General features: G+C 38.2%; 1 protein-coding gene across 1 annotated transcript; it reads right to left on the bottom strand.

The window, feature by feature from the left end:
• Positions 1 to 6110: 6110 nt before the first annotated feature.
• On the bottom strand, positions 6111 to 13351 carry cdc45 (CDC45 cell division cycle 45 homolog (S. cerevisiae)). Its single transcript, XM_004072178.5, has 18 exons — positions 13107 to 13351; positions 12903 to 12962; positions 10912 to 11004; positions 10672 to 10809; positions 10336 to 10485; positions 10201 to 10259; positions 10082 to 10130; positions 9939 to 10000; positions 9810 to 9860; positions 9606 to 9725; positions 8497 to 8628; positions 8324 to 8422; positions 8078 to 8239; positions 7851 to 7989; positions 7687 to 7770; positions 7492 to 7610; positions 6612 to 6688; positions 6111 to 6337 (listed from the first exon to the last, which is right to left on the bottom strand). The coding sequence occupies exons 1-18, from the start codon at positions 13155 to 13157 to the stop codon at positions 6273 to 6275; spliced, it is 1710 nt and encodes a 569-aa protein (XP_004072226.1). The 5' UTR covers positions 13158 to 13351; the 3' UTR covers positions 6111 to 6272.
• Between the last annotated feature and the right edge of the window lie 268 nt (positions 13352 to 13619).

Genomic DNA, 13619 nt, shown 5'->3' with positions numbered 1-13619 from the left:
TGTGTCTCTTGAGGACCAGGGTTGGCCAGCTCTAATGCACAATAATAGAACGTCACAAACTTTCGATCCCCACTGTGACAGTTGAGTAGAATTAATTCAAATTTTAAGGATGTTATTTTAAATAGTTCAGTAAATGCTGAAAAATTAGACTGGCATTCATTGTTATCATTTTGGTAACAAAAAATAAGAATTAGTGCTAGTTTTAGATTTTTTAAGGATTTATAAAGATGGGCCAACTTTTACTAAGATGCTCGATTGTTTGTTTACATTTTGATCAAAAATGAGTAATTTCTAGTTTTTACATTCTGTCACTGTAATCAAGATGGACTACAATTAGGTACACATGAACTCCTAAAAAACAAACCATTTGCTTAGAACTAGAAAAAAAATGTTATTGGGATATAAAGCCTTTAATTTTAAGTAATTCTAACAGTGTTTTTTAGCTTATTTTTCCATTCTTGTGTGGAACTCCTTTCTGTTATCTTTTTATCAGATTTCTTGTAAAGTAAAAATGACTTGCTTCATGGACAGGTAATTACACCAAGCTTTCACGTTTTTTCATTGCAGAGGAAAAACAAAACTGTGCGAGACTTTTAATAAAATAATGACCTTTATCTAGACAGACATGAGCTGTTTCTCAAGCCTTGTGCAGGGGACCACAGCGTGTGTAAAAGAAGGAAACTTGTTATCTGTGCAAAAGGGGGTCCTGCATGACCGAGCTGCCCACCACAGAAACCCACAGAAAAGACACCCTCATCACACCCCACTGCAGATGGAGTATTTGGAGCCGCCCTGCAACGTTTTTTTCTCCTCCTGGCATCCCAGTGGGCAAACTCCGTTACAAAGAGAAAGTCAAGCTCACGGGATATGTCCCTTCTGTGAGTTTATGTTAAGATGGCGGCCGGACGCGACCACAACCATCAAATGACGCCTGTGACTTTAGGAAATACAAATAAAAAAACTGTTTATAAAGCTTTGAGGAGCTTCCTGAAACCTCAGAGGAACATTTGTGGTATTTAACCATCATGTGAAACAAGTATAAAGTTATAAAGTAAAACAGTAAGAGATTATCATAAAGTAGAATTAAGAGCAAACATTTTTAGCCATTCTTTGCATAAGTAGGAGTTTTAAGGGTAATACTTGGCAACAATGTCCACAAGGGACAGAGAAGAACAAGCTGTAACCAGCCTTTAATTAATCATTACTTTTTGATGAATTTGGTAAGGAAACTAATGATAGGTTGATAATTATTAGATGCCTAGTAGATGATCAGATAACGGGGAACGTGTTGCAAACTAATAGTTAATAGTTTATTGGTGGTAGTGAAGTTGTCAGTTCTAACAAAGGAGACACAAGATGAGAAACTAAAAGAAAACCACGGGTCAAAATGAAATCTTAGTTCCCATAAAAGTACACAAAAAGAAAAAATATAAAAGAGAAGACTTTTCTGTAAAAAATAATAATTATAAAAGACACATTGATATATATGTGATGGTGTATGGGACAAAATTTAAAACTTTATGTTTATAAATTAAAAACAAACAAAAAAACTACACTCCCAAGTGCATCTATCCTCACAACTACACTAAAACCAACACAAGATTGCGAAGAAATAGGCAGAAGATGAGACGATAATTATTTTTGATCATCAGGATTTTAGAAATGTAATTCGAAGTGATGCTCAAATTATGAGGGCTGCATGGTGGCACAGTGGTTAGTGCAGTGAGAAGGCCCTGGTTTCTGTGTGGAGTTTGCACGTTCTCCCTGTGCATGTGCGGGTTTCCTCCAGCTTCCTCCAACAGCCACAAAACCATGCTTTATAGGGTGATTGTTTACTCTTAAAAACAACTGTTTTTCAACAGTAGTTACGGGGATTGTTTATCAGGGAAAATCATTAGACTGGTTTTGTCAGGATTGAGGAGTAAGATTTTGAGATCAGCTATGGAGCTTACACAAAAGGGCACACGATGTTGATTAAAGAGGAAAATCTGCTATTTATGACGACTTAGAGGAAAGGTTTGGAGCCTTTCGCCTCCAGCTGAGCTGCAGAGGTTAAAGGTGACGAGGTTTGGGGATCACTGAGGGAACGTGATGACTGGCAGGCTCAAAGACGCAAAAGCAAGAAAACAAAGCTTTCCAGAAGAAACGAGGACCTCTGAGATGCTTTCATGGCTGCTCAGACATCACAGACACGTTAGTCTTTATGTGAGAGGGATCCTTCCTTCACAACGTGATGACGGAGACGGCAGCGGGGCAAACAGACAGCTGTATTTGTTTGTCCCAAGCAGTCCAGTCATGCTAATCCCATCTGGAATTTGGGATTGTTAGAGACACAGCAGGAACAGGTAAACAGCTGCCTACCGGCTTACAGGGATGAGGAATTTATCCTCCCTTTTAAATTCTTCTTCAACCACAGGTCCTCCTTTGTGAACTTTTCTGTTCGCTTTAAAGCAAATATTTAAACTTTACAAAAAATAAAATATGTTTGTTTATAAAAAGGACAAGTTAGAAGAACCACCAATCAGTGTAAAATATGACGTGAATTTACTTTCAAAGTTGAAAAAACAAAAGCAGACCTACATAAATAGATTTCTGTTTTTTTCCCATAATCCTTTGTCTGTCAGAAGTTCAGGGGTTGTTACAGTGGTTTCTGTGGTGCACATCACTGATGCCTCACTGAGCAGCTCAGCCCTGTTGAGGAAACACAACTATTTGAGTGTGAACGTTGAAAATAGAGCTCCACACATCTCCAAACCGCCTGTGTGACCCTCCCACTGCATGGAGGGATGGTTCTCCTCTGTGTGTGTGTGTGTGTGTTTTGGGTATGTTGCATGGTGCATTCCTCAGATGCAGGGAGGCGTACAATGCCGTGGCCTCACTTCACCAGAGGTGCAGGAGGGGGGTTGGAAAGTGATTGATGGGCGACGGGGACAAAGATGAACAGGTGGATGTCCCACTGTTTCCGATCGGGTTTCTGTCAGGGAGGCGTGAAAATGACAAAACAATAGCCGCTTGAAAAAGCAATTACCAAGCTGTAACAAGATCAAAGACTTCATAAAAACCATCCTGACAGAAGAAAAACCTCTAAAAACGAGAAATTTAGTTCAGAAATTCCTTCTGTTCCTCTTATGGTTTTGCTGTTTCAGGGTTTGTGGTTACAGACTTCAGACATATACACTACGCTCTATAAGTTAGAGATACTGTTACCTGAGTGCTTCTCCTAATTGGTCTGAATTTTTATCAAAAGCGTAAACATTCCCTTTGATATCACTGAAAAGGAAAGAGAAGAAGAAACATTTTTTTTAGTTTAAAATTTATTACCTCAACAATAAAGACAAAAATTAAGGTTTACCATAAATAACAAAAATGGATCATGTCAATAGCGAGTATTTCCAACATTTATTCCAATGACTTGACAGCAACGTCTCGTGCTCCTCACTGGCTTCATGATGTTGTTCTGTTCTGTGCTACATGCAGTTCTACCAGGGCACTTGTGAGCGGGGTACGATCATCCCGTCTCTGCTTCAGCTGGCGCTCTATCAAGGGGTCATTGCTGGCCATATGAGGGACTCCCACCGGCTGAAGTCCGGCTGAGACAATTCTGGCTGCATGTAGTGGAGCTTTATCACCCATGAACAGGAAGTTGGAAGTGTTGCCGGTGTGATGTCTCGTGCAGTGACTGGACCATCTACAATCAAACTGGTTTTGGTTTTGATGCCTGCCCGGACTGTTGCACCTCCTCCACCAAAGCGACCATCATTTCTGTGCTAGGTGACCCAACACTCACCAATGACCAGGACAGTAGACCACTGCTGCATTGTCCTGGTCACATGGTCTTGTGGTGAGTTGGTTATGAATGGTTTGTCTGGGAACCCCAGTACCTCTCACATCTGGTAAACGGGCCTGCAGCTGTGCGGCGTTTGCTAAACCACGTCTGAGCGCAGAGATCTTTAGGTACTGTTCATGGTTGCGGTTTGTGTCCATTCCTGGGTCTGTCACAAAGTCTGTCAGTAGTTCTGTGTCTTGTTGCTGCAGATGAAACTTTGAGATTCAGGTGCTCTATGGCCAGGTGGAGCTGCTCATCCGTTAAGAGATGTTGTGTGTTTGTGGCTGTTTGAATGATGACATGAAGACGCACAAAATGAGATGTGTCTATCACCCCAATACGATTGCCTCCCTGTCCTGAAAATCTGTAAAGTGAAACAAACACTATACTATATCCAAACTTACTGTGAGTACTGTATGCCTAGGACTTCATGTCAGTGCGTGACAGAGATGTTGCATAAACAAACATCAGCACATCCTGCAAATTACAGCAAAGTAATCAACCTCAAAGCAGCCAGTGTGATCCTAATAGTCGAAAGGACGTCTCTTCCTGTCGGCGTAAAGGCAGAGGAAGCACCTGACCAAACACCTCCTTTCTGCTGCTTATTTCTGAGGTTTTCATCTCAAAGAACACAGATGCCTTCTGATAGAAACGGAAATGCTAAATTCAAAGCTGACGCCATGGGCCGGGAAAAAAGATCCTACAGAAAGTCGATTCTGTTCTGAAATTGGATGTTATTGTCTTAGTCTAGACTAAAATTTTTAAAATATAACACATCCAGGTAACATTTAGGAGATTAAAGCCTAAACACAAGCAGTTTTAGATGTTAATTTATTTTTAAATCACATTTTAAAGCTTTCTTCTCACAAAAATGTGTAGTTTCTCAGAAATGTTTTTAATCTCTGATCTTTGGAAGCTGTGGTGTGTGAAATGAACATTTCAGAAGGTCTTCTCAGGACGATGGGAGACCAAAAAAAGAAAATGAGATCCTGTTAAAAGCTCATTTAAAGTAATTTGTGATTTTGTCTCAAATAGTTAATGACAGTTTCCTCTGCAGGATTCTGGGATTATTCTTTCCTGCAGAAACTGTAAACAATGCCATCAAAGAAGTCAACAATTCAGCAAAGTAAAAGAGGAGGATATTCGAGCAACAGTATAGAAAACATGGATTTTTCAGTGGTCTGCAGGTCATCACAGTCTTGCTTTAACCAACAATCTGGTAGTTTCCATAAAGAACCAGACAAACCTTCAGGATTTCATCCTGAACCAGGCCTGATAAAGATCTTAAGTGTCCCGCAGAGAGCAGCTTCCGGCATCTCCTTCACAGGAGGTTCGGCCGACTTTACATGAACCTTTGCTCTACAAACCAGGTGTTAACTTCATTACGAATCAACTCCAAAGGAGTAAAAATACTTTATATCTTTGGAGAAACTATTTCAAAGATGATTTTGCATTTAACCTCGCTGAAACAACAATATTTGTCCAAATAAAACAAAAAGGTTTTTGAAAATGTTGACATCCTGTCCTACTTTGAGGGGTTTAATTTGGTTCTGCATTTAAACTAGTTTCTTTCCTAACGTTCACGTCAACAGTTAATGTTAAAACTGCATCTCCAGCACTTAAAATCAGAGCAGAAAAAGATGCAGCCGTGGCAACACAGCATAAAACCTCTAAATCTTAGTGTAGCTCTTTAAAAACATCTCACTAGGAAGCGCCAGATCCAAAACCCCCGTCTCATGTTTAGAGCTTCAGTATTATCAAACTGAATAGAAAACCACGTGGAGTACTAGTAAACATTATTTTCTGATTGTAAGTGAAAATTTGCAAAACAAAATATGCTCTTTACATGCATGCATGCTAAATCAATAATTGATTTCAAAATGTTTCAAGTTTTCTAGAGAAATGTTTAGTTTACAACAACAGAATGATTCGTGTAGTTCAACTTAAATCCTTTATTCCTGTTTCCATTCATTCCAGCATCTCCATTCAAAAATATTCAACCATATATGATATTAAAAGGGAAATGTTGTTCACCTTTCAGCATATTCCTTCAGGTGAATCAGCTTTCACCGAGTTGCACAGCTGGTTTGGCAGAGATTTTACGCCGGATGCCCTTCCTGACACAACCATGTGTTTTTTCCGGGCTGGGGACAGGTACATGGGAACCCAGATTAGGGCCCTCGTGTGGCTACATATTAAAAGGGAAATCAGCTCCCCAAAGGCCTAAATGGACTCACGCAGATTTAATTTCAGAACATTTGATGAAAAAGCATCTGACGCAGTCCACAGTTCTCATTTGATTTATTTAAAATGGGAGAGAATTTCAAAAACATGGACAAACATTTATAAGGAAAAAAAACTGTACAATTTACTCACAAAACACTAAAGAAAAGCTTCAGAAAATAAAAACAAAGAACACGGCTGATTCCTTCGTCTGCCGACTCGTTCATGACAGCAGTGTGATGAGTGCATCCAGAAACTTTATCCTGTCCTCCGTCTTCAGCTCGATGACTGCAAAGACAACGCAGCAGACTTTAGCGCCTTTGTAAACCCAGAGAGACGTCAAAGTAAAAGAAAGAATTCCAAAAAGAAAATGTATGATAATAACATCTCTGGAAACAAATGTTTGAAAATCCAGTTTTCATGTCTTGTAACACTAAATAAAATGGAAGATATATAGTTAATGATGCTTTTCAAAGAGCTGATCAAAGGTGCATGTCAAAGTGAGGCAACGCTACCACCAAGTGTTCAAAAAAATGACCTACACCCAACATTCATGGCTCACCTGAGGTGTCGAAGTGGTCATGAAGAGTCCGGGAGCCGGTGCTCTCTGCAGCCTTTTCAAACGCTCGACCAAAGAAACTGTCAGGGCGAAGAAGTTATGGAGTTGTACAAATATCAGAAAGAATTCGGAATTCAACCAATTAGTTGAAATAAGTTGGATTCTTGACAAGATTTCAGCTGATTTACCTCTAAAACAAACTTTAATAGTTTTTTATCACATGGTTTTGAAGATAAAATTATAATGTAAGAAAAGGCTGGAGAAAGAATTTTAGTATTCTGTTTTTTCAGAACAGATTATTCTTTATATCTGCACAAAGTTCAAGAATTCTTTTTTTAGTTTCATCCTTAATGTTAATCCTCTGAAGAAATAAAAAAATAATGCAGGCAAACAAGGTTTAAAAAATACTCATCTTCACTTTTCCCTAACAGACACATTACATCTGTAAGAGTTCCTTTTATGGTTATAGTCACAATGAAAAATAAAAAAAAGATTAAACACATGACCTATATTTACACGGTTCAGGGAGAGTTTACCACAGACAAAATCACAAATTGTTATATTGTTCTCTAAAGTAAATATAATGTTATTGTAAGGTGAATCTGTGAAAACTTGTTTATTCAGGATCATTTTTATAGCAGAAAAAGTTTTAAAAAGCTCAATGAGGTTTTGTCTCCCTTATTAAAAGGTGAAAGGGAAGGCCGAACAATTTCATAACTTATTAGCTCTACTTTTAGGTGAATTTGTAATTGAAAAATCAAATTTCGTCCAGCAGGGCTGCGTTAAAGCTTTTTTTTTTTATTGCTATTAAGTGAAAATACAGATTAAAGGAGCAAAAAACATAGCATTTTGCTAAAAAGAAGACCAGAGGCACATGACTCACTTCTTTTTGTCAGATGTCTCCGACTCAGGCGGGATTCCCACAACAATGATGGTTCCCTTCTCCACATCTTTGGGAGCAGCCATGACGAGAGGCAGTAACTTACAGCGTTTGTTCCTCGTCTAGACAACAAAAAAATGTTTAAAAAGAGCTATAAAAAATGTCAAATTCAGCAGCATATTTTGTTTAAATAAATACCGAGTGGACAAAGGCCTTCAGCAGGTATTTGCAGAGCAGACTCAAGGCCATGGGCTTTGAAAACAGCTTCACGTCAGGAGTTCCCTGAAGAAATGAAAAATAAGAGGACTGAAAAACAGAAGAAAGACTGACTGCTGTCGGGAACTGCAGGCGGAGGCCTGTACCTCCATGAGGTAACAGTACAGGAAAGGTCCCTGTGACAGGATGAGGTTGGTACAAATACAGCTGGCTACAGTCTGCTGGATGGCAATGAGCTTCTTCTTGGCCAGATCGATGCCAGACAGGAGGCGGTTCAGGTTACTTCTGTACAAAACCAGAAAACACAGATAAGGTGTTTCTGTAATCTGATGCAAAAAGATTTTTTATGAGAAAAAAAAAGTAAAGTTTTGACCTTGAAAGTGAATCAAGGGCCTTAATGAAGTTATCTGTGTCGCTTTCATCTTTTTCAGTGCTTTCTAGCAAGGCAGCAGCAGCGTGCACCATGTCACTCGCCAGGAAACGGTTCTTGAAGCCAAACTGAGCCCCAAATGTCTGGATGCGGATGTCCTTGATACTGAAACCAAGAAAATAAAGCATTCCATCTTTTCTTTCTTTTTTTAAAGCCAGCAAGACAAGTATTTTAAAGCCAAACCCCCACCCGTATTTGTTAGAGGACTCCTCAATAACCTCTCTTAGGTTTTCCTTAATGGACATGTCCATGGAGTTAAATTTCTGTTTCACCTGTTTCAAGGGTAGCCTGGTAAAACAGAAACACACATTATTATCGTTCATGGACTGCTAGCTAAAAATCAGTTAATCACAGTAGCATACCCCATATCAGCCAAATACTCCTGGAGTTTCTTTTGGCCATTTAGGGTCCAAAGCTTGAAGTGGCAGCAGGTGTAGCAGGAGTTACAGATGCTCTCATACAGAGACCAGTGCTGGTAAAGCGTCAGGCGCAAGCTGAGGCACAAGGTTGAAGAAGAAGAAGAAGAAAGATTTGGTCACTGCTGAAACTGAAAACATTTCATATGAAGCAGTGGCCTCCAACCCCTGAACCATAGACCGATACCGGTTTTTGGTATCGGGCCACAGAGAAAAAACAAAACATCCTACATTTTTCCCGTTTTATTCATAACCTCATTTTGAAGGTAGTTTTATTTTGGAAAACTGCAGGATTCTCCAACACATCCGGCTCATTCTTTAGGCATGTCAAACCCTGACAGTCAATGATGTCAAGTCGCTCGGTTACGTGTCGAAACTCCATCAGCTACTTTTATTTAAAGCAGCTGTGCTGATTACCAATTTGAAATCCCCAAGCTAGCAAAGTTAACAAGATCCAGAGAGGAAACAGAAGAAGAGCCTTCGACTTCAAAATAAAATACAGCTCCATTTCATAGAGAAAAATCAAGAGTCTTTACTTAAAAATACAGATTTATTGCAACAGTTGATCCCACACAACTATAAAAAATAATGTTAAATATTCAGCAACTGGCTACTGATAAGGATGCTGCTCATAAAGTTGCTCTAATGGTGAATATTTAGAAAAGAACTTTTTTTTTTTTTAAATCTATCGTACCTTGAAAGCCAGTCGAGGCTAAAATCTGCATCCTTTTTTTTTTAAGCTTTCACTCTGACAAGTATGAGTTAAGGGAAAACCTAAAACACATTTTCCTACCCAAACTCTAGAGTACAAATAAAGTCTAAAGCAGCCGCAGACATTTTAATAAGGATAGACTTTACCCTCAAATTTATTGGGAAACTTGAGGCTAAAAAAAAAGAAATTAATAATAAATTTGATGCCCACTTTAGCACAACACCGGCTCATGAAAATATTGTCTGACATGAAATTGATTCCAGGGCCCGAAAAAGGTTGGAGACACCGATTTAAATTATGTAAAAGTGACTAGAAATGAAATAATTAAAGGAGTTGGGCTTACTCGTATTCAAAAGAGATCCTCATACAGTCGATGGACAGTGAGTTCTCCTCGTCTTCGTTACGGTGACTGTGCCGGGAAACATGTCGCTGCATTGTAGCGACATCCGTCACATACTTCATGCTAAAGGAAAGTCACATGGAGTCACCGCGTGAGCACCCTGATAAAGACACTTTGTTATGAAACATGAGCTGATAATGTTCTTACTGTGTAATTTTATCATGAACCCACTGATCTGTCAGGCCGACAATGGCCCACCTGAAACGAAAAATCAACGTATGTAGCAGACACTGAAACATACTATTTCACTGACTGAAACTCCACGAGAAAGCTCACCAGAGCATGTCTTTGGTGTCTTTAGTCAAAACCCAGGCGAGTTCAAAAACCATCATAGCAGCCTGATGAGTGCAGCACAGAAAAAACAAAAGTGTAGGTTCACTGGGCAGAAACTTTTAAAAATTGTAAAAATAAATACTCACAGATGTCCCGTGGTATTCATACTGCTCATAGTCAAACAAGATTTCCTTTCTGCCAAATGGAAACAGCTAGAATTAAACAAATGCACACACTAATGGAAACTCCAACAGCAGTAAATCACCTTCGAGCCTCCCATTCTCTTCTCACTCGCTGTCTTTCTATTCTCCTCTCCACGGCCCCCTTCAATGAAGCCACAAAGACATGCCTGTGTTATCGTCAGTTCTACCGTACCGTTAGGCCTACTCTTTCAGCTCACTTCATCAAATCTTCTTCGCTTCCCAGATGGCTCGGAGCCTTCATCGCTCTCATTTCCAGAGTCATCTTCATTCTCCTCATCTTCATCTCTGAAGATTTCATCGTAAGAAGGCACAGCCAGGTCATCGTCCTGTTTGATCAGGAGTTTGATCTGTGGGGAAATGAACAGAAGTGGTTTCCACGTGGTTTTCATATTTGCAGCAAAAGTAAGAACAAAAAAAGCTCATTGATAAACAAGATGTTCTGAATCAGAAAATAGCTGAAGAGTTTGTGTTTTATTTGTTGTTCAAGAGTTTACTACTCCTAAACGTGAAAAAAGCAGATCATGATGCATCACCTGGGTGTCATTGTAAACATTGACAACATCAACAGGCCGATGAGTATCACAGATGAAGAAGATGGAGTCATCATCGGGCTGCAGCATTTCCAGCAGGTCAACATTTGCCCCACAGTTGATGAGAACAAAATAACGAAACTAAAACAAAATCAAAATAATCATTAAGGAAAGATTTTTTTTTTAACATTATCAACTTCAAGTCAAACATAGGAGTGACACTTTTTTTAAAAATAAGTTTACCTGCTCTTTGTGTTCAAGGAAGGCTGTGCCAAGTTCCTGCCAGCCTGTCACTGGAACAAGTGTATACTGGATGTGGTCACAGTGAAACAACGCCTAGAAATAAAAGCAAATAGGAAAATCAGCCATTTTTCCAACACTTCCAAAACAAAGAATTAAATTAGATTTGACAGTGATGAAAGTCAGGCAAGGAAAAAATCCCTGAACTTTTCTTTGAGCGATATGGCGGCGCAGAGAGAAATTTTTGAAAAATACATAGTCTTAGATGCATTCTGGTGCATTCTGGCAGCTCGTTATTCACTTCTTAATCAAGAAACTAAGACTAATAGGAGCATCATGATTTGTCATTCAAACCCCTAGTTTGACTTAACATTAAGGACTTGCTGGTCCTAAAAAAGAATTTGGATCATTGCTCATAGTATAACAATCCTACAATCTAAGCTTTTCCTAAAATCTGCAAAAGATACAATTGCTAAAATATAGTAACATCAAAGCCCCAAATGGCAAAAAGAACACCAGTAACTATGATATTCTATGAAAATACCTCATTTATTTGTACATTATTTCTGCTTTAGAAATGACTGATGTACAACATCCACTTGCACTGTTTTCTCAAACTATAATTACATCAAAATATGGGATCTGCTTTAAACTATAATTCTATAACATAATACATCAATTCTTTAACACCAATACTAAGTAATCTGGGAAATATCAAAACAAACATACAAACTAAGCTAAACATTGTAAACATTATTTTTTAAGGGAGTCTGGGTCCAAACCACCAAATACTTATAATTAATGTCAATTATACTGAACTAAATCATGGTAATTAGGAAATACAAATAAATTAGATAGAGAAATGTATTCAAAATAAAAACTGAAACTCAAAACTAAAAGAGAAATTATTTCTGAATTTGGTTTTGAGATTATTTTACACAAAAAGCATTTGACCTTAAAAATATTTTTCTTCCAGCCAAGACCACTTCAATTTGTTTTTTATCGTCTTCTCACAACTGAGGTCGTGACCACGCTCAATAATGACGATGCCCGCCATTATTTTAACACAAATTTGATCACAAACTCTTCAGATGTGTTTGTGAAAGTTTAGCGTCGGTCCGCCGGTTTTGGTCTCTAGGGAAGCAAGTCACGCTGACCACGTGGTGCAGACAGAGCCAATCAGACCCGTCGACGCATCCGAAAGCAACTAAAACGTCCCGTCATTGGTCAATAGGCCGGGAAGACGAGAGATGGCCGCGCCCATAGAGGAAGCGATCCGCGGAAAAATATAGAAAATAAAGCTAAAATTTGCCGATTACAGACCATTTTTTCATCCGGAAAGCGATTTGTCCGTAGAGATCAGGTCTTTATTTCCCGGAAAGTACGTTCGGTTTGCTCAAAAACCCGGATTTCCGGGAATTCCCGGAAGACTTTCATCACTGATTTGAAAACAAATATTTTATCAGCACCGAATGTCTTCTTTTAGAGACTAAAAAGGTAGTTTAAATCCATGTAAAATAACTGACTAAATAGAAAAACAAACCATATTGCTCTTAAACAGGCATGTCTGACGTTCCAACATGTATATATAATCAATCTATAATGTATAACTAACATGCAGTTTATAACAGTAACAATACACTTAATTAAATAAAGTTTAAAAGCATTTTTCCTAAACATAAAGCAATAAAAAGGCAGAAATACAACTATAAATATCAATTTATTTGTAAAAATCGCATTTGTTTTTACATACATTAACTTGCAATTAATTTTCAAATATTGATCAAGTCAAAATTACAATTTTAGGACTTATATTAAATTGCTTCAGATGTGTAGGTTGGTTGAATTCTGCGTCTATCTATACGGCTCTGTAAAACTCAGAATATTTAATTACTCAAATATTTAAAGAGTGTTTACAAAACTACCGCAAATAACCGCTTTTCTGAGGATAAAAGTTAAACAGAGTAGTTTCTTAAGTTGGCTTATCTTCTTACCTGCAGGATTTTACAGGCACAAAGAGCGTCGATGTCCCCAGCAACCAGAAGTGCAACTCTCTAAAGTTCAGACATACGATATTATGACGAGATGTTAATGTCTCAAATGTACAACTGAACCGAGCGCTTGTACTTGAACACTACAATACTTCATATATTAGCTTGCTAGCAAACAAATTCACAAAATTAGACCTAAAAACTTACTTGGTTGGCAACAACTTCATAAAAATCCTTTTTAATATCTGTGATAAACATGTTGCAATATCAAATATAAAAGTTCCAGATTACACCAGAGCGTTAAAACCAACATAAAATGTATTTGACGGGGATTTGTTTTTGTTAGCTGTCAAGCTCTGCGCTCTCACAGTGGAGTAGGAAATGTTCCGGTTAGAATTGTGGCGCCAAACCTGTGAACCAATCACTTGGTACAAAATTGTAGACGTCACTGGAATCACAACACGCCCACTCATCTGAAAACAATATGGCGTCACACTGCCCTCCGTTCAGCGCATAAATACATTTAATTTAATTTCAATTCTTGATAAATTATTAAACATAAACAAACAAAATAAACATGTATAACTTTTTTTGAACCAAAAGATATTTAATTTTGCTTTAAAATGTCTCTTTGTAAAATTCTGCATTTTAAAATACATAAAATTCCACCCATAATTGTTATTTTAAAGGTTGTGTGTTATTTTGTCATTTTACTGAACT

Source organism: Oryzias latipes, chromosome 9 (assembly GCF_053564925.1).
Source record: "Oryzias latipes strain Hd-rR chromosome 9, Olatipes_Hd-rR_3.1".
In the NCBI taxonomy this organism is placed as follows: domain Eukaryota; kingdom Metazoa; phylum Chordata; class Actinopteri; order Beloniformes; family Adrianichthyidae; genus Oryzias; species Oryzias latipes.
The sequence above is the reverse complement of the archived record's forward strand: the minus strand, read 5'-3'. Positions and strand labels throughout refer to the sequence as shown.

Excerpts from the sequence above, each read along its gene's own strand:
- cdc45 (XM_004072178.5), bottom strand. The coding sequence starts at position 13,157 with ATGTTTATCACAGATATTAAAAAGGATTTTTATGAAGTTGTTGCCAAC. Across the intron at positions 10,810-10,911 it reads TCCTTGAACACAAAGAGCAG|TTTCGTTATTTTGTTCTCAT; the intron begins GTAAACTTATTT and ends ATTTTGTTTTAG. Across the intron at positions 9,861-9,938 it reads GACACCAAAGACATGCTCTG|GTGGGCCATTGTCGGCCTGA; the intron begins GTGAGCTTTCTC and ends TTTTCGTTTCAG.